At 37.3% G+C, this 26,195-nt stretch overlaps 5 protein-coding genes across 9 annotated transcripts in view; 1 reads left to right on the forward strand and 4 right to left on the reverse strand.

Moving 5' to 3' along the window:
• The window catches only part of syt1b (synaptotagmin Ib), a 3,472-nt gene extending 1,539 nt beyond the window's left edge, over positions 1–1,933 (forward strand). Inside the window, exons 5-8 of the mRNA XM_043264151.1 lie at positions 47–214; positions 955–1,072; positions 1,155–1,288; positions 1,474–1,933. Coding sequence (XP_043120086.1) covers positions 47–214; positions 955–1,072; positions 1,155–1,288; positions 1,474–1,578 — 525 coding nt within the window. The 3' untranslated portion in view covers positions 1,579–1,933. The remainder of the gene's footprint in view (positions 1–46; positions 215–954; positions 1,073–1,154; positions 1,289–1,473) is intronic.
• Positions 1,934–2,224: 291 nt separating this feature from the next.
• si:dkey-30c15.13 (uncharacterized protein LOC558731 homolog) lies at positions 2,225–5,162 on the reverse strand. Its single transcript, XM_043264152.1, has 7 exons — positions 5,025–5,162; positions 4,664–4,828; positions 4,098–4,208; positions 3,907–3,963; positions 3,528–3,635; positions 3,293–3,439; positions 2,225–2,617 (listed from the first exon to the last, which is right to left on the reverse strand). The coding sequence occupies exons 1-7, from the start codon at positions 5,040–5,042 to the stop codon at positions 2,564–2,566; spliced, it is 660 nt and encodes a 219-aa protein (XP_043120087.1). The 5' UTR covers positions 5,043–5,162; the 3' UTR covers positions 2,225–2,563.
• A 195-nt stretch (positions 5,163–5,357) lies between these two features.
• LOC122362672 (B-cadherin-like) lies at positions 5,358–11,879 on the reverse strand. The gene is made up of 15 exons (XM_043264217.1): positions 11,741–11,879; positions 11,316–11,420; positions 10,864–10,962; positions 10,601–10,756; positions 10,386–10,530; positions 10,135–10,301; positions 9,266–9,394; positions 8,991–9,176; positions 8,585–8,829; positions 8,012–8,154; positions 7,325–7,549; positions 7,014–7,235; positions 6,488–6,621; positions 6,266–6,397; positions 5,358–6,190 (listed from the first exon to the last, which is right to left on the reverse strand). Exons 1-15 carry the CDS (start codon positions 11,783–11,785, stop codon positions 5,981–5,983), a joined length of 2,343 nt encoding a protein of 780 aa, XP_043120152.1. The 5' UTR covers positions 11,786–11,879; the 3' UTR covers positions 5,358–5,980.
• A 662-nt stretch (positions 11,880–12,541) lies between these two features.
• On the reverse strand, positions 12,542–22,416 carry si:dkey-30c15.10 (uncharacterized protein LOC559353 homolog). Of its 4 annotated transcripts, none has more exons than XM_043263887.1 (24): positions 22,262–22,416; positions 21,770–21,835; positions 21,397–21,573; positions 20,532–20,618; positions 20,250–20,422; positions 20,058–20,150; positions 19,882–19,962; positions 19,570–19,699; positions 18,710–19,146; positions 18,304–18,398; positions 17,584–17,713; positions 17,355–17,490; positions 17,105–17,269; positions 16,879–17,005; positions 16,702–16,750; positions 16,500–16,565; positions 16,375–16,407; positions 16,172–16,193; positions 15,975–16,084; positions 15,662–15,715; positions 15,077–15,163; positions 14,533–14,640; positions 14,309–14,445; positions 12,542–14,146 (listed from the first exon to the last, which is right to left on the reverse strand). In XM_043263887.1, the coding sequence occupies exons 2-24, from the start codon at positions 21,825–21,827 to the stop codon at positions 13,984–13,986; spliced, it is 2,718 nt and encodes a 905-aa protein (XP_043119822.1). In that variant the 5' UTR covers positions 21,828–21,835; positions 22,262–22,416; the 3' UTR covers positions 12,542–13,983. The 4 variants fall into 4 exon arrangements, with proteins under 4 accessions (XP_043119822.1, XP_043119823.1, XP_043119824.1 ...); XM_043263888.1 differs by lacking the exon at positions 22,262–22,416 and adding an exon at positions 21,934–21,959; XM_043263889.1 differs by lacking the exon at positions 15,662–15,715.
• A 246-nt stretch (positions 22,417–22,662) lies between these two features.
• On the reverse strand, positions 22,663–25,970 carry pdp2 (putative pyruvate dehydrogenase phosphatase isoenzyme 2). Of its 2 annotated transcripts, none has more exons than XM_043264889.1 (2): positions 25,925–25,970; positions 22,663–25,484 (listed from the first exon to the last, which is right to left on the reverse strand). In XM_043264889.1, the coding sequence occupies exon 2, from the start codon at positions 25,425–25,427 to the stop codon at positions 23,853–23,855; it is 1,575 nt and encodes a 524-aa protein (XP_043120824.1). In that variant the 5' UTR covers positions 25,428–25,484; positions 25,925–25,970; the 3' UTR covers positions 22,663–23,852. The 2 variants fall into 2 exon arrangements, with proteins under 2 accessions (XP_043120824.1, XP_043120825.1); XM_043264890.1 differs by having other exon boundaries at positions 22,663–25,471; positions 25,925–25,968.
• Positions 25,971–26,195: the final 225 nt, after the last annotated feature.

A 26,195-nucleotide genomic window follows, 5' to 3' on the forward strand; every position in this document is an offset into this window, starting at 1 on the left:
TCACAATATGCTTTTAGGAATTGCATTAAAATACTTCTGTCTGCAGGTTCCATACGCAGAGCTCGGAGGAAAGACGCTGGTCATGACAGTGTATGATTTCGACCGTTTCTCCAAACATGACGCTATTGGGGATGTGAGGCTGCAGATGAACAAAGTGGACTTCAGTCAGCTCACAGAGGAATGGAGAGAACTGCAGAAAGCAGAGAAAGAAGAGGTACGAGTGAGAAAGGGAATTTGGAGCACAAGCAGGGTCAGGCCAAATGCTTTTTAATGGCTCAGTCCGAATACGAATTGAAGAGGTCACATTGCATGGTAAATTGAAATGATCCCAAACAGTGGGATTTCATTATTACTTTGCATTAAAACATAAACCCCAAGGCTTAAGCCTAGTCTCAGACTAATGCACGTATGGGTTATTTCAGCTGAAAGCACTTGAGTGGCCGTGAAATATGTCATATTTATTGTTTTACCTCAAGATGCACACTTGTAATGTGTTTATCTAAGGCATATTTATAAAAGCCACTTAAATGACCGGCCCTAAAATAAATTGGCTTCACAGATTATTATAACACATTTGAAAAGATATTAATATATATTCACATCAGACATATTATCGATGTTAATTTAATAGTAATAATATTTAAATTTGGATGTAATTAATAAGACGTCTTGAAATTCTATAGATTTATTTAGGCCATTTAGTTATACTAAACTGAATTTACATTGACGCGTATGAATATTTACACAATGAATGCAAATCATACAAATTACGTACATTTACTATGCAAATATGAGTAAATTATAATGAAACAAAATACGCAGAATTACTTCTCTATGTATTCCATTCCCAGATATAATTATGAGTTACACCTCTGTATCAGCATGTGGCAGAAATGTGTTGATTTCAGGATGGAGAGTGAAATAATACCTGACTTTTCGTTGTTGACTCAACAGCATGAGCGGTTAGGTGATATTTGCTTGTCTCTGCGCTATGTACCGACTGCTGGAAAGCTGACTGTTGTCGTTCTAGAGGCCAAAAACCTAAAAAAAATGGATGTGGGTGGCCTCTCGGGTGAGTGGAAGAAGCGAAGCGACATTACATACAGGAACATTTTAAAATACAGATCCGAAACTGTATTTTTCCTGTTCTACAGACCCATATGTAAAAATCCACCTGATGCAGAACGGCAAAAGGCTGAAGAAAAAGAAAACCACAATTAAGAAGAACACGCTGAACCCGTATTACAACGAATCCTTTAGCTTTGAAGTGCCATCTGAGCAGATTCAGGTAGAGCTGAAGATTCATTTATGTCCATATCTTCTGAAACCGAACAAACGTTAATGGTTCTGGATTGTTCTTCTGTCTCCTTTTAGAAAGTTCAGGTTGTGGTGACCGTCCTGGACTACGACAAAATTGGGAAGAATGATGCCATCGGAAAGGTTTTAATTGGACTGAACAGCACAGGAACGGAGCAACGCCATTGGTCAGATATGTTGGCCAATCCAAGAAGACCCATCGCTCAGTGGCACGCCCTTAAACCTGAAGAGGATGTGGATGCTGAACTGATAAAGAAATGAAGCTACGCGTGTGAGCCTTTCTGGACACGCATATTCAGTGGTTGCTTTCATTTGTGAAGTTTGTGTATATGTGTGCATGTTTGCGTACGCTTTTCTTTCAGCCACATTTATAATCAAAAGCGCATTCATTTTTGGTACCTTGTACGAAGATAAAGGAGAAAAACTGTACTGGACAACATGAGACAGCATTTACAATGCAACTGCAAGAATAACACATTCTTGATTAAAACACAATATTCATGAGGAAATTATGTAAACCAGAATCAAATCCATTGGTATTTGATTGGTGAAAAGTAGGTTATGACATTATTGATATTATTTAAATAATGTCCCCCAATGAATTGTGCATAAGAGCCTTAAATAAATAGTTTACCAAAAAAAAAAAAATCATTTAATTACTCACCCTCTAGTGGTTATGAAACTTTGAGTTTGCTTCTTCTCTTAAAGACAGAAGACAATTTTATGGTAGCCATATTATGGGAAAATAATAATGGAAGTCTATGGCTAACATCAACTGTTTGGTTACCAACAATCTTTCAAATATCTTTAAAATACTACATATTTCATTCTTGGGTGAGCTCTCTCTTTATCAACTGTTAAGAAAGTAAACATGGTCAGTTTTAATCTAATGAAGTGGCACAACAAGGACATCTTAAGACAATTTAATAACCACATATGATTGTACATAAATATATAAATATACAAAATCATTGATGGAGTCCATGTTATCCTCACAAATGACATGCATATGTACTGAATGTATATAAATGATGCATTATATGTAACATACAAATTATGTTGATATATTATTTGGGATTTTCACAAACGGAAATATGTACTCAAGTTTTTTGCAATATCGCTATTATTTATCATCGTAAACCTGGGTGTAAATGCCTAAAAATGTATTTATTCTCTTGATAAAATAAAATAAGCCAGAAATTTGTTTGCATGGGTTTCCTGATTCGACACAACGGCCGCTGATCTCTCAAAGGCTGAACTGTTCGTTTTCCAGCAGTGGCTCTGTATGTTCATCTGAATTCTAGAACAGAGTCGGATATATAATATATTAACTACATAACAAACATTACAAGATTTTTGCATGCTTAATGTAGGTTAAAATTTAAGACCACCAAAGAAAAATGAAGGAATGTAGGGAACAATATAGTTCAATATGCTTTCTAAATGTAAAAAGAGTTTGAAAAAGTACTTTAAAATAGCTTAGCTATAAAATTAAATGATCACATTGTAAAAAAATTGTATGTTCTTCATCTGTATTTTTGACGTTTTCCAGTGCAAATGTCTGAAGATTAACAAATCAAGGTACATTTATACATAAAAACAAATATTAATCTCAGCTTAGAAATTCTTAGCTCAGAACATTCAACATAAATTCAAAGCAAAAACTAGTTTTTTTTATTTTAAAATACATTTGCTCTTGCATACGCTTAACTGTATTCAATTTCTTGTAAAGTTTTATGTTGCATCTCAAATGCATATGGATTTAAGAATGATTATACATTTTTACCGGAAAACAAAAAATACTGTGGGAGATATTTATTAGTAGTAACGTATTCAACATTTAATGCCATGGCTTTCTTCCCTGGTCCCTTCATTTATTGATTTAAGACTTGCTTTTTAAGACTCGCAGAAACCCTGAATTATTATTGCATATATATAAACTATATTCTAGAGCTTGAACGTGTGAATGTTGTACCTGCATTACGCTGATGTAGTCCTGTTTGTGGAGGGTGCTGTAGGACTTAATACCTTTCCAAATCAGAAAGAGCATGTATATGGCTGCTAACATGCACTGGAGGATGGACACGAAACCACTGCCTTTCAGCACATACACTCCAATGCGCTGAGACAGAGAGAGGAGAAAGACCATAAGCTCATGTAAGTGGCATATCCTAGTGGTTTATTGAGTGGCAGTGTGTCTGTACACACACCTGCTGAGGGGTGGCCTTTTCCATTAGTGAGGATTTAATAAAGAAGGTGGCAAAAGAACAAACCGCAAACAGCAAGCTGAAGATATTCAGGCCCATCAGAGTCATGACCTACAACACCAGAGATCACAGACAAGCCTATTAACACCATATACCAAGGATACACTCATACAGCTATTACAAACATCTAAATATCACTGCAATAGGCAACAAAATATCAAACCAAGGGACATTCATTTCAAAAATAAGGGAGCACAAATAGATTTCAATCCGAGTGTTTCACAAAAAGATGTTTATAGAGCAAAAAAAAGATACTGTTCAAAAAAGAAGACAAAAGGTTATAAAAAAATGCATTAAAAAAAAAAAGACAAAACAAACTTACCTTGATTTTTTGGGGTTTCCTTTGGATGTCGATTGCAAGTGACCCCGTGGCTAGAAACTGAGACATAAACAGATATATACAGAAAATAACTGATCAGTAACTGTATTGTAGTGTTTCAGACCGATCACTGCTTTTGTTCTGATTTAATGACGGTCAAATCTGGAAACCGAAGTGTTAACTGGAGGACTTACGAAAAGGCTGCACCATATTGGAGCTGTCATAGACGCGGAGCAGCTGAAAGTCAAACAGGTATAAGAGAAAGTGGAAAGAATACAGAAGCCGGCGCTGAAAATCTGAACAACCTGAAAGAGAAGAGAGGAATAAAAGGATGCAGTATATCCTGCCCACTACTGGTCAAAAGAAAACTTGTATGCAATAATGAAAGTATCAAATATTAGTATGGCATGCTACCATCACGTATTTAATACAGCAAGTGACATTCATTTAGAAAATAAAATGTTTAGTTTTTAATCTTTGACCATCTTTTGACAAGTCAAAAGATGGTAAATATGATGCTGCTGCTATCACTTTTCACTTTTTATTATTTTAGCATCACTGATTGTAATTTTGTTGTGTTTTTGTCATTTTTATTCGTTTTTTAATGTTGATAACGTTCTTAAAAGTACATTCGTTTTATTTATTTTAGTACTTTATGTTCAACTAAACTGAGAAATGTCTCCCTGGCATGTAGCTGAAATTTGTTCCTTAAATCTGAATTTTATTGGGTGTCTGTGACAGTTAAACCAGATTTTGTTACCCCAGAGAGGAGGAGGCGGGTGTTGACCGTTGTCCCAAACCAGCGGACCAGTCTGTCCTCCATCAACTCTCCAGCTGTAGAGTCGTCAGCTGGAACAGGGCAGGGCAAAGGGCGTGCCTTAAAAAACACCTGATGAAGTCCTTCCTGGAACATGTTCTGAGTCGTCTGGGGACAAAAAAAAAAGCCATCATAAGCAACCAGAACAACAAAAGGACTTGATTTGATTTAGAGTTTTTGTTGAGTAGTACATCAGATTGGTTAACATACATAAACCGTAGCATTTACAGTCATGCTTGATCACTGGCAGTTAAATACAAGTCTATAGAGGCTATTCCGGATTTACGAGTAATGTATAACTTACCTCTGGAATCCCAGGCATTGTATATGAAACACCTTTATAAATCAGTGCAAAACAAGTCAAGCATTGAAATATATGGATACACTTATAGACGAACACCCGTCTTCGTGAAACACAGGGTCAAAGTTCTACCTCGGGGTCTTGCTCTTAAAGCCCGCCCAATAGGGAGAGTCCTGATGCGTGATTTGTCAGGATCTGATCAAAGGTTGTTTAGAGTCATAGTTTCATATTGGCTGATATGAATCTTATTGTTTAAAGTAAGCTTTATAATTATTTTTTTAAATGTAAATAAAAAGTTAAAATAGCATAAAAGTTGCATATATTGCTGAAGCAGTGTTTATTGATAATTGAATAAACATTTTGCATTTAAGACAACAAAAAAAGTAAATACAGCAATATGAGAAAATCAGCAAACAACTCGTGCAGTACAAAAAAATAAATCACAGGTGCTTGTCTTACATTCAATCAATTCAACAGCTTTAGTTTGCATAAGGCAATATGTGTAAAAAAAAAAAAGATTTACAATACTGTGGCAGTAAGTTTGCCTCTTCATCAGAACAGATATTGAGCAATTTAGCATTATATTACTTTCATTCAGTCAATGGGTGCCGTCAGAAAATAGCCGAATAAAAACATCACAATAATCCACACGACAGTTTATAAATGATCATCTCGTGAAGTGAAAAGTTATGTGGATCAGCTATGTTTTTATCAGCTGTATGGACTCTCTTTCTCACGGCACCCATTTACTGCAGAGGATCCATTAAGGAGCAAGTAATGTAATTTATATGTTTCTTTTAATAAATCTGTTTATACGAAGAAACAATTTCATTTACATCTCAGATGCTCTGAAGGCGAGTCAATTTTCAGCACATTTTAATTTCTGGGAGAACTATATTCCTATATTTGGTAATACATTTCACGTCACACTTTTATAAACAAACTCCTATATAGCGATATCATTCTTCTTCTCCTCCAGCAAACATATCAGCCAGTCTTCTGAATCGAGGTCCCCAGTTCTGCAGATGCTGGAAGTCCTGATCTCCATCACTGATGGATGACTGCAGAGAGCTGAGAGATCCAGATTCAGACTGCTCACCCTCGTGAGCAAACACCAGCATGGAGTCATACGGCGCCACAAAGCGGTCATCATTCGCGGTGCACAAGTTCTACAGAAACACAGAGTCCAGTATTAACACATGCATGTAACTTCTGATGGTGGTGAATTATTATACTTACTATACCTCGTATATAAAGCTTTCGATGTCTTCATTCTCGTCTGGAAGATGCCGGCAGAAGATTGTAGGTGACGCCATTGGGGCAATATCGTTAGAGAAAACCTCTAGTCCGCTGCACAATAGGATCATATCAAAATCCTGTAACATACATGTGCATACAGAACATAACTGATGAGACTTGATAAAAGCAAAGTTAATTGAACATGATATGTGGAAGAGTTTGTGCACCTGGTCCTGTTCGCCTCCTCCTTCTTCATTATAACATAAAATATTGTCCCTGTCTTCTTCTGTATGGTTGAAGTGTTGCCAATGAGCTTTTCTTTCACACCTTCTTTTCAGGACAATAAGCAACAGTAACAGCACTATAAAAAAAGAAAACATTTTTGAAAATCATCACCGTTAAACACTCTTTTCGAGTTGGTCTGAAAGAAAATGCAAATTCATTCTTTGCCACTAGGTGTCGCTTTTGAAACATTAAAAGCTCACAAACACTGCTTCACCAGATCCAGAGGGGCTTGGAAAAATTAATTGTTGAATTAATCGAACAGATAAGATAAAAATAAATGCATAGTACCAGAAAATGAAAGTGTTTTATACATGCGTATCAACCTGTTAATTAAGACTCCCAAAACCAAAACATGAATCTTTCATAACTCATAACAGGGGCTCTTCAATAATTTTTTGAAATTAGAAATTAACACTTTTTGAAAAATTAAATTGATAGTATAATAATGATACAGTAGTTTTTGCTTACCAAGAAAGCATAGGATGGCTGCTAGCACGTAGATGGACAGAGTGACGCCGGCAGCAGCAGCATATACGTCTTTGAAGCAGGTAACGTCATCACCTTTACAGTCACACACCTCCACTATGATAGACCTGTTCTGAAATAACCTCTTGGAGTCGTACACACGCAATACCAGGCTGTATTCGCCAAGAGCCAGACGTCTGAGCGGCTTCAGCAACACCACGCCGCCTGAGAAACGAGGGGAGAGCAGAAGTGTGAGATATCCAGTATATTTACACCAGATTTACATACCTTTATGTGGGCTAAACCAGTCCTACTGCTGGAGTTGCTGATGACAGTCCAGTTGCTTTGATATTCTGTATTAAGCTCTATGACGAAAGGTGGGCCGTTTTCGGGGCCGTCTGGATCCGTGATCGTCAGACGGACCGGTTTTGGTTCGATGAGGCACATCGGGACTCTGCGCTCCTCCAGCACTGGAGCGTTGTCATTAACGTCCAACAGCTTAATCACTAATGTGCCTGTTCCTGTAGCCGGCTCGTCATCTACAGAAACATAGAACATCAGACGCGTAACACAAAAATGAGTAAATAACAGAGTTGTCATTTTTTGGGGTGGACTATTCTAAAGGCTTGAATACACTACTTGAGTTTTTCAGTCTCAGATTTTTGGGCTTCAGATTACGAAATCTGACCCTCAGGCCATCCTAGATGTGGATTAATTTATTTCTTCATCAGAACATATTTGGAGAAATGGGTTACTTGTGGATTATTGTGATATTTTTATCAGCTCTTTGGGCTCTCGTTTTGACGGCACCCATTCACTGAAGAACAAGTGAATGGGTGCCGTCAGCATTACATCAATTGGTGAACAAGTGATGTAATGCTAAACTTCTCCAAATTCATCGACATCTTGGATGGCCTGACAATGAGTAACTTTTCAGCACATTTCCACTTTGAAATGAACTAATCTTAGTCTTCAGGCACTGCCATCTTTATTACAATTACCATTGTCATAAGCCAGTACTAAGACAGTGTACTCTTCATTTCTTATGAACGAGGCCTCTCTGTCCAGTGAACTCCTCACTTTGATGAGTCCAGTGTCCTCTGTGATCTCAAGCCAGTTTGCAAAGTCTTGCAGCAACTTGTATCTGATATCACAACACACAAACGTGACAGAATTGAACACATGACAGACAGTGGTGCTTACCAAATACACAACAATACATAAAAGTTTGGTTCTTACAATAGCAATAGCATGGATTTGTTTGGATGTGTTTTGTTATTGTTTTTAGGTATTTTACCTTTTTTAGTTTGCATGTATTTAGTTTTTCTTGTATTAAACTTTTCTATTTTTTATTTCAAATAATAAGAATGCCGTAATACTTTTAATTACAATACCCTACTGGGTAACACACAAAAAATGTTTTTGTATGTTTGTATTTTTGTGTGTGTAATATATATATATATACACACACACACATATACATGTACACACATATACATATACATATATATACAAATATATATTTTTATTTATAATATGTATATATTATATACAAGTATTTGTGTGTGTAAAACCTTATTTTCTGCTCTCTAGCAGTATCTGGGTCATAAGCTGTGTATTTGGTGATGGTGCTGCCCACTTCGAGGTCCTCATGTGTCATGATTTTTTTCCTCTCAGGCTCAAAGACAGGCGGCTCGTTTACATCCTGCACTGTGATGGTGACGGTAGCAGTGGAGGTGGCCAAAGGAATAGCAAAAGGAACCTCGTTCTTGACCACCACCAGCAGAGAGAAAGCGTTGGTCTGCTCAAAGTCCAGACCCTGAACATATATGAACAAATTTATTTACCATTTTCATATATTTTACTGTCTCTCTTAAACTATGTAATGCATCCTTACAGAAAATAAAACAAATTTATTGCATTACTGAGTCTATACAAACATTATTGTATATACAGTTTGATTTATGAATGTATATTCACTTTTGATGTCATGATGATTCCTTCCATGCCGCTGGGGCCGGTGCTGATGTTGAAGAACCCTTTCTCATTGCCCTTGATGATGGTGAAACTTGCCACAGAGTTTGCAGTTAAAGGCTCATCTCTATCTGTGACATCCAACCTTGCAACAACTTCCCCAGCCTTATTTTCCTGTACCGTACCTGCATACTGCCAAAGCACACACAAACAGACCATATTAGAGCTATTAAACATCAGAAGTGCCTCTACATTTAGCCTAAATTCAAAAATGAACTTACCTTTCTTTGGCTGAACTTAGGAGCGTGATCATTACTATCAGTAATTCTGATGATGACCATACAGGTGGAAGAAAGGCCGTGTCCATCCATATCTGCCGCTTCCACGGCCAGACTATACACGGCTTGATTCTGTTATCAGAAATAGCAAAAAAAGACAGCCATGTTCAGATGATGGTCCTGAAACAATATCAACATGCATGTTTTTTTGCCATTAATAAAAAGTTTTATTTATATAATTTTGCAAAATTGACCAAAATGTACTTTCTATTCATCAAAGAATGCTGAAAAATGCATACCGATTTTCACAAAAATATTAAACATTATTTTTATTAATAGCCTCTGGGCACACAGCAGGTAAAAATCTTATGTGCTTTTATTTGTATAATGTACATTATGTTCTACGCTGGAAGAGTAATCATCCATCATAATCACTGAAAATCTCACAGTTATATTAAATGAAACTCTTTACACGACACACTACAAGTAGCTTGCAAACTAAAACTAAATCACCGAGTTAAAATGGGAATTGGATTGAACTGCAAACCACTGGAATTTAAGGTTTTTTCACGCCATAATTCAAGCCAAAAATGTCTTGATGAACTTTCCTTTTCAAATGTAGAAATGGCCATTTTGATTATATATTAATTTTAAATTATTTTAATTCGAGTGAAAATTACATTGGAATTCTTTTTGCCACCTCACGTCGAAGTTTAGCTTTATTTTTATTTGTTTTTTTAAGTATTTTTAGTGCTTTAATAGTTGCCAAAGCGACATTTCTAACTCTAGTATTTACATTTTATTTAAGCTTTAATAGGTTCATATTAACACCAACAACTAACAGCTTTAATACAGTTAAATTCACTTCAAACCTCTCTGTCTAGAACTCCTATTGCGGCCAGGCTGATGACTCCGCTGTCTGGGTCGATGTGAAACAGCCCACCATTGGGTTGCGTTTTAACCAGCTTGTAACGTACAATGCCATTTGCAGTTTCTGGGTCATCTATGTCTTTCGCCGTCACTTTTATTACGGTCGCATCTGCAGTAAGAGCATAAAACAGCATTTTATGCCAAGTCAAACAAACTTTAAGTCTGAGAAAGACAGAAAGACCACCATGCCTACTTTGTTTAGCCCTTTCTGGGACCTGACCCATAAAAGGATCCTGGGTACACAGGGGTTTGTTGTCATTTTGATCGATAACTTTGATTGTGAGTCTGACAGAAGTTTCATTGTAGCTTTGATCCTTTGCTGAAGCATGAGTTGTGAGCTGCACACAGACAATATAGCATTTTTCGACGCAAAATACTTCCGTAAAGTTACAAGCAAAATCCACTCACAACGTATAGCGCAGTTTCCTCTCTGTCCAGGCTTTTGGTGACCCATAACCAGCCTGTACGCTTGTCCACTGTGAAAAGACCAATGGGTGGCTGATCTGCTCCAGCGCCTGTGATTCTATAAATCATCGTCTTGGAATCAGCAGCGGTGGACTTCATCTGAGGAGCAAAACATAAAAACAAAGATTTCTGCGATGTAAAATGTTAAAACAAAGAGAACAAAGACGTAGGATAAAGGATGAAGTTAAAAAGGACATATAGGACACCTTCACCACTTGCTTTGGGAACGGGCCACTATCATTTTCTGAAACGCTGACAGGGGGAATCAACCAATCCCTCTTTCTTCTGATCAGGCAAAAGTGGTTCTGATAATACAAAAGTGGTTTTACAAGAAAACAGTTCTTTGTAATTATTGTAAATTAACAGCAATTGAAAAGTTTCTATACTATTTTTCCTGGCTAAGTTAATTACAAACTACATCTGTGTTCAGAGAAACTGACTGTACTTTATTTCAAATAACAAAATGACCATTTGGTTAAATGTAATAGCAAAAAAATTCTACTATAAATTTTAAATTAGATGTTCAGACGCCACTTAATTTTGCAATGATTTTCATTTAAATTACATAAACGTCAGAATACTTGTTGAGGCCGCTGTACATATTAGAAATAATCTGGAAATTCTGAAAGCTTTAAATATATTGGTGTAATTTAAATACCTGGCCAAGTGCACAGCTGTTTCTCTTGGCAAGCATGAAGCGTCCCTGTTGCTTGACGGCTGCTAAATACTCTCGTATGATCTCTCCATGAATTGTTACGACCATCTGTTTAAACAATAAAAATAAAACTAATAGTTCTATATAATTAATGAAGTTGCATTCAGTTCCTTTAGATGAAGGAGCACAACAAATACCAATTTAGACGCATTCATTTTTTTCCTAAAACCTTCAAACATGATTACTATTAACAACTTCTGTCATTTAAACAATGACATATCCGTAACAAAATAACTTATTCATTATTTAATATATCATTTTATTTCAATTATGTAAGATCTGCTGTAGACATTTGCAGAGCAAAACAGACAGATGACAACGCCATCTTCACATCATATGTAAATAAGATATTAAACGACACTACTCACCAGACACAAAATATAAGTGAAACTTCCACGAGTGAATTTCTTCATCTTCACAGCAATGCTGAACAGTATTTCTCAGTTTTTTTTCCTGCTACCTAGTCAGTTCCTTGCTTAAGCTATACTGTAAAGTCTGATCTGTGTGTGTGTGTGTGTGTGTGTGTGTTTGCGTTTGCATAATTATGGAAAGGTGCTGAAGGCCATACATCAAAAAGACAATGAACTTACCAACAGATGAAGGCATGTTAAAAAGCAAAGAGTAACATGCATGGAACATCTCAACGTCAGCTTTAACAAACTACATACATGCATGTCATGTAAGTGATTTTACAAACTATTTATGAAGCAAAATATCATTACTGTATATTTTATAATAAAATGCAGACTGTTGACAGACAGACAAAAGTGCTGCCATGTCATCATGGAAAAATGATTTCACGGGAATTTTTTTTTTGGGAAATGCTGTGTATAGTAGGTTCACATAATACTCAACACCGACAGCAGCACATCTGGTGAGTCTGCCAGTAATAATTCATAATTTAAGGGTTTGCTCATCCAAAAATGAAAATTGTCATCATTTACCCATCATGTGTCAAACAAATCTGCGTGTCCTTCTTCTGCCGGATATAGAAAGTATTAAGAATGTGGATAATCAAATAGTTGCTGGTGGCTTTCTACAGTATTAAAAAAATATATAATAAATGAATAGTTCAAAAGCCAAAGACCAGCAATTCCAACATTCCCAAAAATATCTTCTTTGTGTTCAAGCTAAATTAAGTCTGGTAAGAAACAAAGATTAATAAGATTCGCCACCAAGAAAAACAAACACTTCCGGCATCATCAGCCATATTTATTTTATAGTACCTGTACCAGGATATTTCATATAGTTTTATATAGTTTAACATAGTACTAGTATTAGACCCTTGGCAATAACACACACATATGGGATAGACATGGCACAGAAAAGCTTCCTATCAGATTCACAGTGCCTAGAGTGAAAACTCTTTAGCAAGACCAACAGATACAACCTGCCGAAGCTTCAAATTAACCTCAAAAAAGATGTACAATACTCTCTCCCCTGCATGAACTATCATACAGCATTTTCAGACTGACAGCTCTGTAGTGTATTTTTATACTTATAAAGTCCAGATTTTAACCCAAGAACCCCAAACCAACTGTCAGATTAAATATAAACTCAATCATTTAGTTTATGTTGGCTACACTGTCTCCTAAAAATGTAACATACACCTTACTGGATATCACGCACGGCCAGGTACTCCCAAAAGCATTTATGTAGTAAACAATTATAGATGTTTTTCAAAACCAAAACCTAAAGGGAGGTATACTATGAAAATATTCTCCCGGAAAAATAAGATACAATTCAGGACATACTTCATATGTTGTACATTCAAATAAAAACGCTTCTCCCTTCTAGATGAAGACTGCAGTTTACAGTCACAAAAAAATTGTTCCCAGAGTAATTGAAAAAGCAATAAACATAAAAAGCTTTAGTCAAAAGGCAGACAAGTAATGCTTCCCTACTAATGGAGTAAACTTAACAATACCATGTAATTAAGGATACCCTGTTACATAAGCATAATCTGAAATAGATCATTGAATTAAAATGTAAAGCATTTCAGTTGATCACTCAATCATAAGCAACTGTCTGAGTAAGGCATGTGATAAAGAAGCACTTCGACAGGCACTTTGGAGACTTATCTCACACAATCAAATCAGACTGCTCTTACGGCATGGCTTACCTGAAAATTAATGGCAATGGCAAATCCATCTATCCTTACAGTGTGGTAAACCATTCTAAAATATAGCACAATCTATAAGATGTAACGACAGATCAGAAATCTTAAAGTATTGTTCACCCAAAATATAAATTGTCATCATTTACTCATCCTTGATTTGTTCCAAAAAAGTTTGTAAACAGGCTGTTTTGGGTCAACAATAACTTCCATAGTAAGAAGAAAAAATACAAAGAAATTCATACAGGGTTGGAACTACTCAAAGGTGAGTAAATGATGACAGAATTTGCATTTCCTTTAAAAAAAAAAAAAAAAAAAGCCACTATAATGTACGCATCTTATAAAGCAGTGTGTATTTTTTTAGATTTTGATGCACTTAAGTAAAACAGTTCAGCTTGGCTGCTTCTATTCTCAGAAGCTCTTCATATTTTTTTTAGTGCCACATATGATCTTCTTTCTTAGTGTTACATGGTGAGGGTTCACGCGTGTGTTGTGTTACAGGATACTCTCACGAGAGTTTCCGGTGTTAGAGGACGTGCTGGCTCTGTTATCGTTTGAGACGGGCTTCTTGTTCCACGTTACAGAGTCTAGTAAGGTCTGATTCAGCTTCTCCATCCAGTCAGACCTCTCCTCCCGTGTGTCTGCTGAAAACCAGCACCTGCACACCAAAAAAAATTATTATTTGAATTAAATTAATACTTTTATTGCAAACCGAATGTTAAAGTAATAATCACATGAAAGTATCAGATCCTTTTTTCAATATTGTGAAATTAAATTTTTGGCATAACTCTTTCTTTTAGTAAATTCATAGACGCATTACTTTTTCAAGGTCTGGCTGTGTTCTTGCTGGAGGGTGTCAGTCTCTACCAATTCAAAGGTGTGGGGCCGTGCACAGCATTCTCGCTCAACAGGCCTGACACTGTGGAAGCCAAAAAGAGAGAGACTCCCATCTGCTGGCTGGAGGAGAAGGAAATGATAAAAAAAAACACTTTAATGAAGAGAAGAATACACAATATTCGCACATATATAATTGCACAAACCCACCTTGTTGCCCATTTCATTCGGGTAGTTCCAGTAGAGCAGGTGTCCTCCTTCCAGAAGGAAGTAGAACCTCTGCCAAGCTCCAAAGCCACTCACATCCTCAAACATGGTCTACAAGAGGAGGAAAAAAAAGTTACAGAATGGATTTCCACAAAAAAAAGCCCCCCAAAATTTCCAATAGAACAGTACATTAAGCACATAAAATTGCAAAGGAATACATTCATCTCATCTAATAAAGAAAGTACTAAATAGTAAGTACTAATATAACCAGGGAGACTGTTGGAGCTCTACTATTTAACACATTGAATATGCCCTAAGCCATTCTCAAACTTGCATTCAAATGGATCAGACTGCAGCTATGAAGATAAACGGCTAACGTATTTGACATATCTGCTTCGCAAATTTGTATTGGCAACTGTAATTTCACATTTTTTGCTTATATACAAATTAGTCAAGGAACTACAGATATGGTAAGTGCCTTTTCCATGAGATAAAACAAGCTAAACAATCATTGGTCAGTGTCTAGAAATCATACACACCAACTCACCAAAAAGCCCTGATGCTTGACTTTGGAGTGGCCCTCACTGTGCAACCGCAGATAGATGTGGCCTTCTAGAGGAGAGAGAAAGGGAACCTAGATAATGTAACAAATAGGTTAGTCATCCCAACAGTAAAAACAAAACATCACATTATCCTACAGCTTTAAGAAAAAAAGACTCTAAAAGAGCCAAAATTTCTGAATGGTTTAAATTTAAAGTACTTCTCCATTCCAAAATGATGATAACATGTAAAGAACATTAATTTGAACTAAATCAGCAATAATTTTACAAAAATCTTTTGAAATATTATAAATCTCTTTTACCATTCACTTTCTAGGTCTGAAAGTAAAAATTCCCTCTCTCAAAATAAAGCATAATGAGAAAGAAAGTAATTGTGGGGTTGTTAGTTTAATTTAACCTACCAAAAGAAGGAATGTGATAATCAAGACAGTCATTTTATTGACCATTGCACAGGCCAGGGGATTCATGTATAGTAAAAAAAGACGAACAAAAGGCCCGGCAAACACACCAATACAGAAAATGTGCAAAGCCCACTAAACAAGAAGCAGAGACTATGGTGGAAAGAGTGACACCTTTTCCTGAAACTCATCTCCAAGGAGTCGCCTGATTTTGCCTTCAAATTTCATCTGAGTGGAGAGAAAAAAAAAAAAAAAAAGAGAGGGACAGAAACCCAGTTACATGACCACAACCACACCACAGTGCAAACAACATAGAACAACCACAGTCCTCCTGTTTAACCAAGTGAAAATTAAGCATGTACAACTGTGCACAATATTTACTGGTTTTAAAAGAGACAAAAACTGAGTAATGCAACAAGTGTTCAAAAATGTGAGGGCAGAAACACAGACACTCAGTCATGTGAACTAAGTTCTACTGCATCGATACCTTGTCCAGGGGGAACTTGCTCTGCCCCAATGAATTGAGAGTAATTTTGTGAGATCCCACTAATGTGAAGTTACTAGAGCGCTGGGCACTCAGACCAGGCAGAGTAGCAGCTATAACAAAGGATAAAGAAAAGAATTATCAGTGTCTGATACCACCAATCAACCAATGATTAAATTAATAACAGATGAATTACTCACAAGTCACACTCTGGTTAGATTTCTAGACAAAACAAAAATAAACAATTCAATGAGATAAAGCAATCCATCGTTGAACACTGACTTGTTTGTGAAGAATTCTTATGTCACAACTCAAAAAGTGTAATTTTAAGAACATAAAAATACAGATATTTATTTAGCTCATGTTTCATGAATGAAGCTCAAATAAACAGACAGATACATACTGTGATGCTGTGGAGAATCTTCTTGGGTGTCACCTAGAAATACAAACAGTTTGCTGCAACTGTCCATTGCCAAATGTAATAAGCGTAATCTACTTTCTCAACATAATTTGTAAAAGCGTACAAACCCTTGACTTTGTCGAGCTGCGGAACTGCTGAGCATTCATACTGCAGGTATTACTCTGAGTGCTGGACTATAAAGAGAGGAAAACATAACACCTAATTAAGAACTAGAAATTGTAAGTTAAAGCTTGAGAAAAAAAAACAAACCTCTTATCTTTTTAAATTAATGAAAACAAATATATTTGATTGTACATGAATTCTACCTACCAAACTGTAGACCTCAACATCAATCTCAAAACTGGAGCGAATGTCTTGTCTGTGGAAGGAAAAGATTGATAATGAAGAAAAAAAAGTGTTAATCACTAATGCTGCATTATAAAACTTCTCTTAAAGCATTGTACAGTTTTAAGCTCTGGCATCATTGTACGTAGCATGTGGACTCACAGTGTAATAGAAGTTGGGAAGGTGATGGTGTCTCCATTTTGGGCATCACAAGCTGTAGCCAAAGGCGTTGCCACAATATTACATGGGCCATAACGGATCAAAACGAAGAAGTAGTGGGTTGGACGGCCTTTTTAGAGACAGCAGCCATAAACTTCATGAGAACACTGACCTTGTACAATGATGATGATTCATTTTCTGCTGTTAATAAGTATGAATTAACGCTCACCTGTGCGAGCTGAGCACACAAACTCCACCTTGAGTGGCAGCTGAATGCTGCTGATGCTGACTGTTCCTCTGCAGGGCTGCAGAGGTGCATTCTGGGAGTCTGGTTGACCAGACTCACCCTCTCTCAGCTTGCTTACCTCTGCCAGTAGGGCTGCTCTCTTCTCACCTACATTAAACCAACAAATGAGAGCCAAATCAGAACATGCTGTCTCTGCATTTTACAGGAGGTTCAAATGGAGAAATGCACTTACTGGAGACAAGCAGAAGTTTCTCAGCCTCTGCCTCCTGCTGGGAACCTTTCCCATGCTCCTCATCACTGCAACAGCTCAGAGCCTGCAGCGTCTGTGTGATGATTGTCTGTAGCTTGCCTGCCTCCTCATTTAAAGCCTTAATGGACCAAATACAATCATCTGCATTAGATCTTGAATGCATGAATTTTCCTAAAATACGACATTATAGGCCTCCCAGTAAGTTTCAAACCTTAATTCGGTCTTTGACGTTGATGGTCTTTTTTGAGCAGGTCTTCTCTTGAACCTGCTTCTGAACTCCAATGGTCAAGTTCTGAGTAGAAGGGGGGTGGCTCTTGCTTTGTGAGCGATAGGCATCAATGCTGTCAATCAAATGAAAAACAATGGGTAAAAAGGTAAATAACAGAGGCTGACCAATATATATAGAGCTGCGTGGCTCTTGATCAATATAATACTGATATGCACTGCCATTCAAAAGTTTGGTGTCATTTAACATATTTTTAAATAAGTTAACACTTATTTGTAAAGTCAAGACATGTATAATGATACCAAGTTATTTTGAACTTCCTATTCATCAGAGAATGCTGAGAGACTAAATATTTACTCCGAAATATTTCTTGATCATCAAATCAGCATATTACAATGGTTTCTGAAGGATCCTAAAAACACTGAAAACTGGAGCAATATGCTGAAAATTCAGCTTTGCCATCACAGAAAAAAATTGCAATTATACTTCACAACATTACTATTATATAATAATATAATATAAATTTGCCAAAATTTTTATATATTTTTTTAAATGGCTGTTTTTCTAAATGGCCGATTTGTTAGTCTATTATCACTAGTATTGAAATTTTACTACCAGTACTAAATAACAAACAGGGCAAACACAGCGATAAAAAATGACAAGGCTCTTGACAAATTATTATTATTATTGAAGTGAAGCGAACACCTGTATAATGGTGGAACACCTTCAGCAGGGCTAGCTGTCGTTTCTTCAGGTGAGGGCGGTTGTACTGATGGCTCAGACACTGTGATTTCAATCTTCTATAAAAAATAAAAAAAAATTCAAAAGCTTACATACAATTTCTTCATTTATATCTTTGTAATAAATTACACTCTTACATTGTAACTAAAAGATGCATGTATCTGTATATTTGAACTCTCCATTTACACAAAGGGGAGATTCTGATGCAAAACACTGCCTAGCATTTAATTTCAGATGAAAACTGGCATAATTATGCTAAAAGGCATTTTGTTTAAAATATTTGAGACAAGCACTTGGCTTTCATTCACAACATAATTCACTGTATGTCATCATATGAACAATTGACATTGAAAAAAAATCAGACCAATACCAGTGGTGTGACAACAGCCTCCACAGACTTGCTGAGAGGAGAAAGAATACAGCTGGGAGGCAAGGTTAGAAAGTCTTCATCACCCATGGTGCCGCTCTCCTTCTCTTCCTCCATTTCTCCTTCACCATCAACAGACTGGAGCTCCTCTTTATCTGTTGAAGAACTGTCTTCTGGAGTTTCTTCCTCACTGTGGTCAAGAGGATCCTCATTTAATGTGACAGTGATTGGTTCCTGTTTGTCTTCCTTTTCAGTTGTGTCTGATTCGGTTTTGTCTTCCTTTTCAGTCTCTGATGAATTGCTCTCATCTTTCTCCACCTCCTCTTCCTTATTATCATCATCATCATCTTCACCTTCATCTTCAGCTTCCTGGTCTACATGCTGCAGGACGTCTTCAAACATCTTGTCAATTAGAGCAGAAGTGTTCAAAGTCCCAGTTTCTGTTACAGAAAAAAATATAGTTAAAACTGATACTTAAAGGGATAGTTCAACTAAAAAAGGCAATTACTCACCATCACATCATCAACACAAATTAAGATATTTTAAATGAAATCAAAGAGCTGTCCAACGGTCAAAGTACAGAAAGGCAAAAAGCTCCATAAAATTAAAATGGTTGAACCACTATTTTAACCATTTTAACGATGTCCTTACAACATTTCTGTGTCTTAACTGTGGTAGTACCCTTGCAGTCTATGGAGGGCCAGGAATCTTACATATTTCATCAAAAATATGTTCTGAAGATAACCTGAAGGTCTTACGGGTGTAGAATGAAACAAGGGTAAGTATTTAATGATAAAAAATTTAATTTTTGGGTGAATTATTCCATTATGTAAGATTCAAAGGATTTCAGGAGACACATTTACCTGTAGATGTATAAAGTTCTTCATTGGGGAAACGAATGTCCACAGAACATGGCGGTGTGGTGTTCAGGCTTCCATCAAATACTTTACTGTCAAGCTCACAGGGGCTGAATTCGGTTCCCTTTAACTCGTCCTGCAGAAAAGACAAAAGCTGAAATTAAGTTTTGCCCTATAAACACAAATAAAACAGCACCCTGTTCTCCCCAAGTGAGTGCAAACAAATGAATTTGCCCCAGTGAATCTCCAAACCAAAAGTGAGGAAGTAGGACAAAAAGTCAAATACACTTCTATAAGTTATCTCAAATACATGCTCACACTCCCAGGCTGTAACGGAGGCCACTGGGGTTTTCGATTTGTCCTGTAAACCCAGGGAGAGGATGTGGATGGAGATGCCCTCTGGGAAAACAGGGATTATTTACTTCTGAACTAAACTTCTAAATGCTGAAAAAAAGCTCAGCTAGCAGACAAACATCTTAACTTGACTGGCTCACCTCAGTGAGGGAGGAGTCAGATAGACTTCTCTTCAGCCACATGTTTTCTGCCACTGGCTGAACCTTCAATTGACGCAACTCATCCTCACGTGCCTGCATTCGAGACAGTTAATGAGACAGGATTAAGTGACAAAACATATCCTCTTATAAATTTGTTTCAGAAACAGTTTGAAATGGGTGGGACAGATCTACCTGGCGAATACGAGAGGCCTCTTTACTGCTGGGTGTCACTGCAGCATTCAGTTGCTTTTGAATGCCATGCACAAAGCTGGAGAGATTGCGCGTGCAGGGGGTGGAGCGACCGGGGCTGTTCAGCGGTGTTGGAGCTTTGAAGCGCTGCAGACGAGAGCTAAACTCTCCTTCACCTACCATAAAAATGATACACCTTTAGCTTTCCACAGTCAAAGACTTAAAGAATGCAATGAAAAAAGCAGCAGGTGTAAAGATCGAACACTATATGGGAAAAATTCTCACCGATGTGACAGATCTGCGAGGATATGGTGCCAGTGCTACCCTCGGACCCGGGATCAGACAGGCAGCGCTGGACTAACCCAGTCGCACCTGATCATACAGAAACAAGACTATTCATACCTAAACTTTGTCATAAAATGACAAAAACTGCACATTGTATATGATTTTAGTTTTAGTCTTTTTTGTAGTTTCCTCATAATAAAATCTAAAAGTATAAATATTTCATGTAGCCTCCACACAAAATACTAAATGCATAAAAACAAGAAAAAGAATAATGTAAAAAAAATAGCATTAAAATAAATACACTAAATCATAGTTCTAAAGTGTTACAATTATGGGTGTTAATAATAGCCTATATTAATATGCTTATATTGTTTGTTACATATATTCAATTGTGTATGTAATAGGCTGGCTGTAACAAATATATGACTAACATATTGACTAACATATTTCCACGTACAGTGACTGTGGTTGCTTTTTTTTTTTGGCTGCTCCAAAATATTAACAAGATCATTTGGATTAAGCAACATTTAGTAACCAGATAGGCTGATTATAATGGAAAACAGGAAAAGAAAAAACAAAAGCAGTGAAAATATTGCACCATTGCTGTGACTCAAACCCGACAAAACAGACAAATAACGAAAATTTTAACAGTTTAACAGTTTAAAATCAACAACACTAACATTGTTTACTATCCGTAAACACTGTGAAACAATTTTACTTCATAAATCTACGCTTAACAAAAATTGTATAAATCCTTCTTAAGCAAAATTAATTTGAAAAGTACTGGAAAATAAACTTATTCGGCCATTCAAATATACTTGAATCGCCAAAGTGATTTTACAAAAGGATAAATCGTAATTCTTACCATCTCGTCTCTGGCTGAGTTGCTGGACTCTAGAATGGATGGAGGCTATGGCAGGAGTGTCTGGTTTCACCTCCAGCTCTGCCAATCTCAATTGTGCCCTGGCAGGGGATTTCTTGGGGTCCAGGTTCTCTTCTCCCCCTGCTGCCAACCGCCTTTTCTTCAACACATTTTCAAGTTCTGCAAAACATTTTATAACTTAACAGCTCACGCCGATATAAGTTTGTGGCATTTATGGATAAACTGACAACAAATGTATCTATATACATATATATCTTATATAAAACATAGTCCAGTTATAAAATTAGTATACTCCTAAAAGGTTTGTATTATGTTTGAATGTTGAAGGCGGTGACAGATGAGAACACAGTCCTACCACTAGAGGCTGAAATGTTTTCCTCCAGTGGATCTCTCGGTCTCTTTTGATTCTCCATTTTCACACCTGTCAGGAGAAAAAAAAACAATTTCGTTGAATTTAAAGCTGTTTAATTAAGGCTTAAACAGTCATAAATCGCGAGTATTAACATTAACGTCACATACTTTTAATTAAAATCTTTACACAAAGTCGTGTCTCTGTTTACACAGTCCTGTAAACGTTACAACAGTTTGTGTGTGTTAATTACAAACGTTCATATCAACATCAATACCGTCGTTACTGTTATACGTCGAGTCGAGTTTTTAATTTAAATAAGTTACATTCATATATCAATATCTTGAGGCTAAAGCGCTGCTAGCTAGCTGCTATCCAGCTTGTTAAACAAAAGACGACATCCAAAGTGGTCGGAGTTGTAGAGATCAAAGGGTCATCACATTCTTTTATATTTTAAGTATTTTCGTCGGTTTTACTGTTAAAATACATCTTTCTTACCTCAATACATTAACCGTGTTAGAGTTGGATTTTTCAAACGTCCGCGTCTGTCAGCTGAGCTCGAGCGTTTGAATTTCCGCGGGCGCTCAGCGCATGCGCAGAGCACCGGCTCACGTCGTCGATTCCTCCAGAGCCCTCCAGTGGACTGCCAGCGTTATAAAAATAGGGATTATTTACAGAAATTCAAAAAATAACACTTACAGCTGTTATGTTATTAGATGCTGCGTAACAGATTAATTTAAGCAATCAACTGAAGCAGAAAGTCAACTTTTCTAACTGCCTCCTTACTACAAAAATCAAAATCACTTCTTGTATGGCTGTGGATAAAGAGTCTGCCAAATGAATTAATGTAAACGTAAAATCCACATTCTCATAAGAAAGCAAGAACATTTCCACACGAATGAAATTTAAATCAGTCCTTCAGTTTTTTATTTAATAACATTGCTTTCATAATGTTATATCCATTCTGAAATATCAACAAGGTCTTTTGGATTAAAAATCTTTAATAACCAAAAGGTCAGATTATAATGGACATCATAAAAATACGAAAAATTCTACATTGAAAATATATTATCTTGTTCCCAAATTTCCAAGAAAAAAAAGTTTCTGAGGTTTGTCACTCACATTAGACCAGAACAAACAGTAACATAGATGCAAATAACAAATGTAAAAAGCAAAAAAATCATTCACGAATAGGAAACACGGTGCACTAAGTTTTCTTCATAAATCCACATATAACAGTAAAATAATTTTGAAATGTACTTGTGATTTGATGTAACGTTAAGGTAAAATGTAACGTGTAATATAGCCTTTCATAAAACTAGTCCCTATGACCTTCATACTTTGCACTGCAAATAATATCAGCTTAACCATTGATAAGACTTTTGTTGTGACTCACTGTAGTACTTTGACACACCTGCAGTCTACAAAGTGCAAAGTCAAAATGTCTTCACAGAAACAAATAACATACAACAGAAAGAACAAAGTGTGCTGAACACTTCAGGCTGCATAACAACTTACGTTTAATGAAAGTAAAAATAATGTCTTATGGAATATCTATAGAATAACTTGGAAGTAGAATCTGGATTATTATTCTAATCCTAGTGTTCTAAAAACACACTTAAATGACTATAGTTCCTAGACAAACCCAATATAACTATGAAAGACATGTAGACAATAACTCTTTCAACAAAACGACCTAAACACAAGAGCAATTACACCCAAAAGAGACATAAAAGGTGCAAGGTATTTGCAAGAGGCTGAAAAAAATAACTGGCCTTAATTAAAGAGATGCTTTTTGATTTGCATGTTAGCTGTATCTGCTGCTAAAGAAGCTACATGAACAGAAAAAGACTTTTGTAAGCCATAAAGTGTCATTTAAAAGTGAGTCACCCATTATGATTTCTACCTATTGTTTGCATTTATATTTTCCAAAATGAAATGCAACCAACTGTTGCAAACTCAAATAGAGAAGTCAGCTGTAGGACACAACACTATAAGTAGACATTTAAAAAAGCATTGAAAAATTCACAGCTGAAAACAATCCTTCAAATATAATTTTATATACCAAAAATTTAAGTGCTCTTCTTTATTAGTTCGCAGCTTTGCTAAAGTTTGGGTTAAAATAAATCACGGTGACAGTGATGTCGTCTCGGTACATGCGTGCTAAATCGCTAGGCAGAGCCAGCAGGGTTGCCAGTCTCTCCTGGTCCATTTCTCCATATTCATTTGTGCCTAGTGCATGGCGAATCAAATGCGTTGCTCCATTCAAATCCAAAGCGGGTGTTGCTCTGGCCCTCCGTCGCAGCAGCAGCTGGTGCATTTGTCCCAAGTTGAGCTGGCTGGCTGAGACCGGAGCTTGCAGGTGAATACCAGTCAGTTGTTCTGCCACAAGCCTCACCGCTTCATCATTGGTCATCTCGTCCCAGAGCCCATCAGAGGCCAAAATCAAAAACCGGTCCTGCGGACGAAGCCGGTGGTAGGTGACTTCTGGCGTGGCCTCTAAGTAAGGTGGGGTGAGATAATTAGGTGGTGCGTACTGATAAAGATTTAGTGCTTCTAAATCAGAGTCTCCGTTCTCTATAACACTCTGCTGGAGCTCACGACTCCATTTGAATCGAACGTCTCCGAACGCTCGCAACGGCATCAGGACCCCGAGCAGCCTGTCATCTACGATTATGGTTTGTCGCTCACTAGCCGGGTGCTGTCGCCATACCCGCTCCACCTCATCTGCATTGGCAGCGTTGTGGTCTTGTGTGAGAGGCAAAGCACTCCAGCTCCCATCATGCTCCTGGACACCCAAAACTGCCCGACAGTCTCCTGCATTTGCAACATGCACTCCTTCCGGTCCAACGTAAGCGACACAAGCTGTGCAGCCAGCGAAGGCGGCCTGGATGGCAGTGCTCCGCATCAGGTCATTTGCGAGCGGCACCTGTGCCTCAAGAGAAAGATCCGTGTCCAGTCGCTGGAACGCATAGCTGAGAGCATCTGCGGGACGCATGCCATCACCGTGTTCTTCGCTCGCCAAAAGCTCCTGCCAGTAAACACGCAAATGATCGACGTACAGGGCTGCTGATTCCCTGTAGTTGTAGTCGTTATGGTGTTTGAACCACTGCAGAATGGGCGGCACTGGGCGTAAGGTCTCCATGGCGGCCTCTAGATCCTCCAGGACAGACTCCGACATCATCGAAACAGCTATGTAATAAGGCAGACGCTCGCTGACTGCTTGAGCGCACGCATGTCCGCCGTGTCCATCGAACACGCCAAAAAGCATGCCACGAGTCTGGAGGCAGCTGGCGCTGCTGCGTCTGTCTTCTAGCGGAGTGTTGGCTGAAAGCTGGTTGCTTTCAAACCTGAGCACTGGACTGGAACCACCACGGCCATCAAACTCTGGAATACGAACGGATTGCTCATTAGAACGCAGAACTGCATTGATCTGCAGCCGGCTCAGCTGGAAGTCCATTTCACGTCTTGGAGCATGCAGCGTGTTGTCTTCTTCCTGTCCTGAGCTTCCATCCGATCGTCCACCACGGGAGGAGAAGCTCTGTGCTTGAGGGCAGGTTCTACACAGTGTATCAGGTAAAACATGCTGGCTGGGTGCAAAGAAACTAGTCAGATGTCTTCCACCAGCATAACGGAGGAGCCTTGAACGCAAATAGCCAGACATTACTGCCTGGATGCAGTGATCAAATCAGTCTACAACTCCAGCATCTGGGAAAACACACTGTGAAATCACAATATTTAATAACAGGCAGTCTTAAATTGATCTAAGCAGAGAAAATGGATATTGTGCATAAATAGCAGTGTTTGGCAGCCTCAAATCAGTGATATGACCAATAAAGGAAATGTTTAAACTCATTTGCCTTTGCAATGTAATATATCCAACATCAAGGCTTTTTCGTATCTGTCAGAATAAAACATTAAATCTATACACGTATAAACACTGTTTACATCATGGTTTTAGCGTAAAACGTGCTAGCTTTGCAAGCTAACATACCGGCTTTCGTGATAATTGGAAAATGTAAGGGTTAATTTTAATATTTATTGATGTTTTCTGCCAATTTGTGTAACTGAACACATATTCTGGAATTATTTGTACAACGACTTCCTTCAAAGAGCAGCTTTAATACGATTAAATGCTGAGTCGAACAGACACATACATACCTGGAACAGCTCGCTAAACGATCTTCTTCTGCTTTTCAAGTCCATCGTAAAAGTGACTAACATTGAGCTGAGAGCGCCCTCTGCAGTGCTGTATGTACTTAAAATTCATATTTAAAATATGTAAATCGCAATTCATTAGAATTTAAGTCATTTGTTTTATATTATACACTTAGATAAAAATGTATTAATTTAAATTACTTAATGGGCAATTTAATTAACTGTGGTACGTGAGCACGTCACCACGTCACGTGATTAAAAAAGCGGCATTATG

This window comes from Puntigrus tetrazona, chromosome 18, assembly GCF_018831695.1.
Source record: "Puntigrus tetrazona isolate hp1 chromosome 18, ASM1883169v1, whole genome shotgun sequence".
In the NCBI taxonomy this organism is placed as follows: Eukaryota; Metazoa; Chordata; class Actinopteri; order Cypriniformes; family Cyprinidae; genus Puntigrus; species Puntigrus tetrazona.

Coding starts and splice junctions, on each gene's coding strand:
- si:dkey-30c15.13 (XM_043264152.1), bottom strand. Junction 4,209..4,663: donor CCCGCCTCCTCCTCTCTGGG/GTAACAAAATCT, acceptor CTTCTCTTTCAG/GTTGTTCAGATTTTCAGCGC. Junction 3,964..4,097: donor CAATATGGTGCAGCCTTTTC/GTAAGTCCTCCA, acceptor TTTATGTCTCAG/TTTCTAGCCACGGGGTCACT.
- si:dkey-30c15.10 (XM_043263887.1), bottom strand. CDS start 21,827: ATGGAGAATCAAAAGAGACCGAGAGATCCACTGGAGGAAAACATTTCA. Junction 20,619..21,396: donor ACTCAGCCAGAGACGAGATG/GTAAGAATTACG, acceptor CTGTATGATCAG/GTGCGACTGGGTTAGTCCAG. Junction 19,700..19,881: donor CTCCGTTACAGCCTGGGAGT/GTGAGCATGTAT, acceptor TCTTTTCTGCAG/GACGAGTTAAAGGGAACCGA.
- LOC122362672 (XM_043264217.1), bottom strand. CDS start 11,785: ATGAAGAAATTCACTCGTGGAAGTTTCACTTATATTTTGTGTCTG. Junction 9,177..9,265: donor CTAAGTTCAGCCAAAGAAAG/GTAAGTTCATTT, acceptor GTGCTTTGGCAG/TATGCAGGTACGGTACAGGA. Junction 7,236..7,324: donor TGTCATCAGCAACTCCAGCA/GTAGGACTGGTT, acceptor CTCGTTTCTCAG/GCGGCGTGGTGTTGCTGAAG.
- pdp2 (XM_043264889.1), bottom strand. CDS start 25,427: ATGTCTGGCTATTTGCGTTCAAGGCTCCTCCGTTATGCTGGTGGAAGA.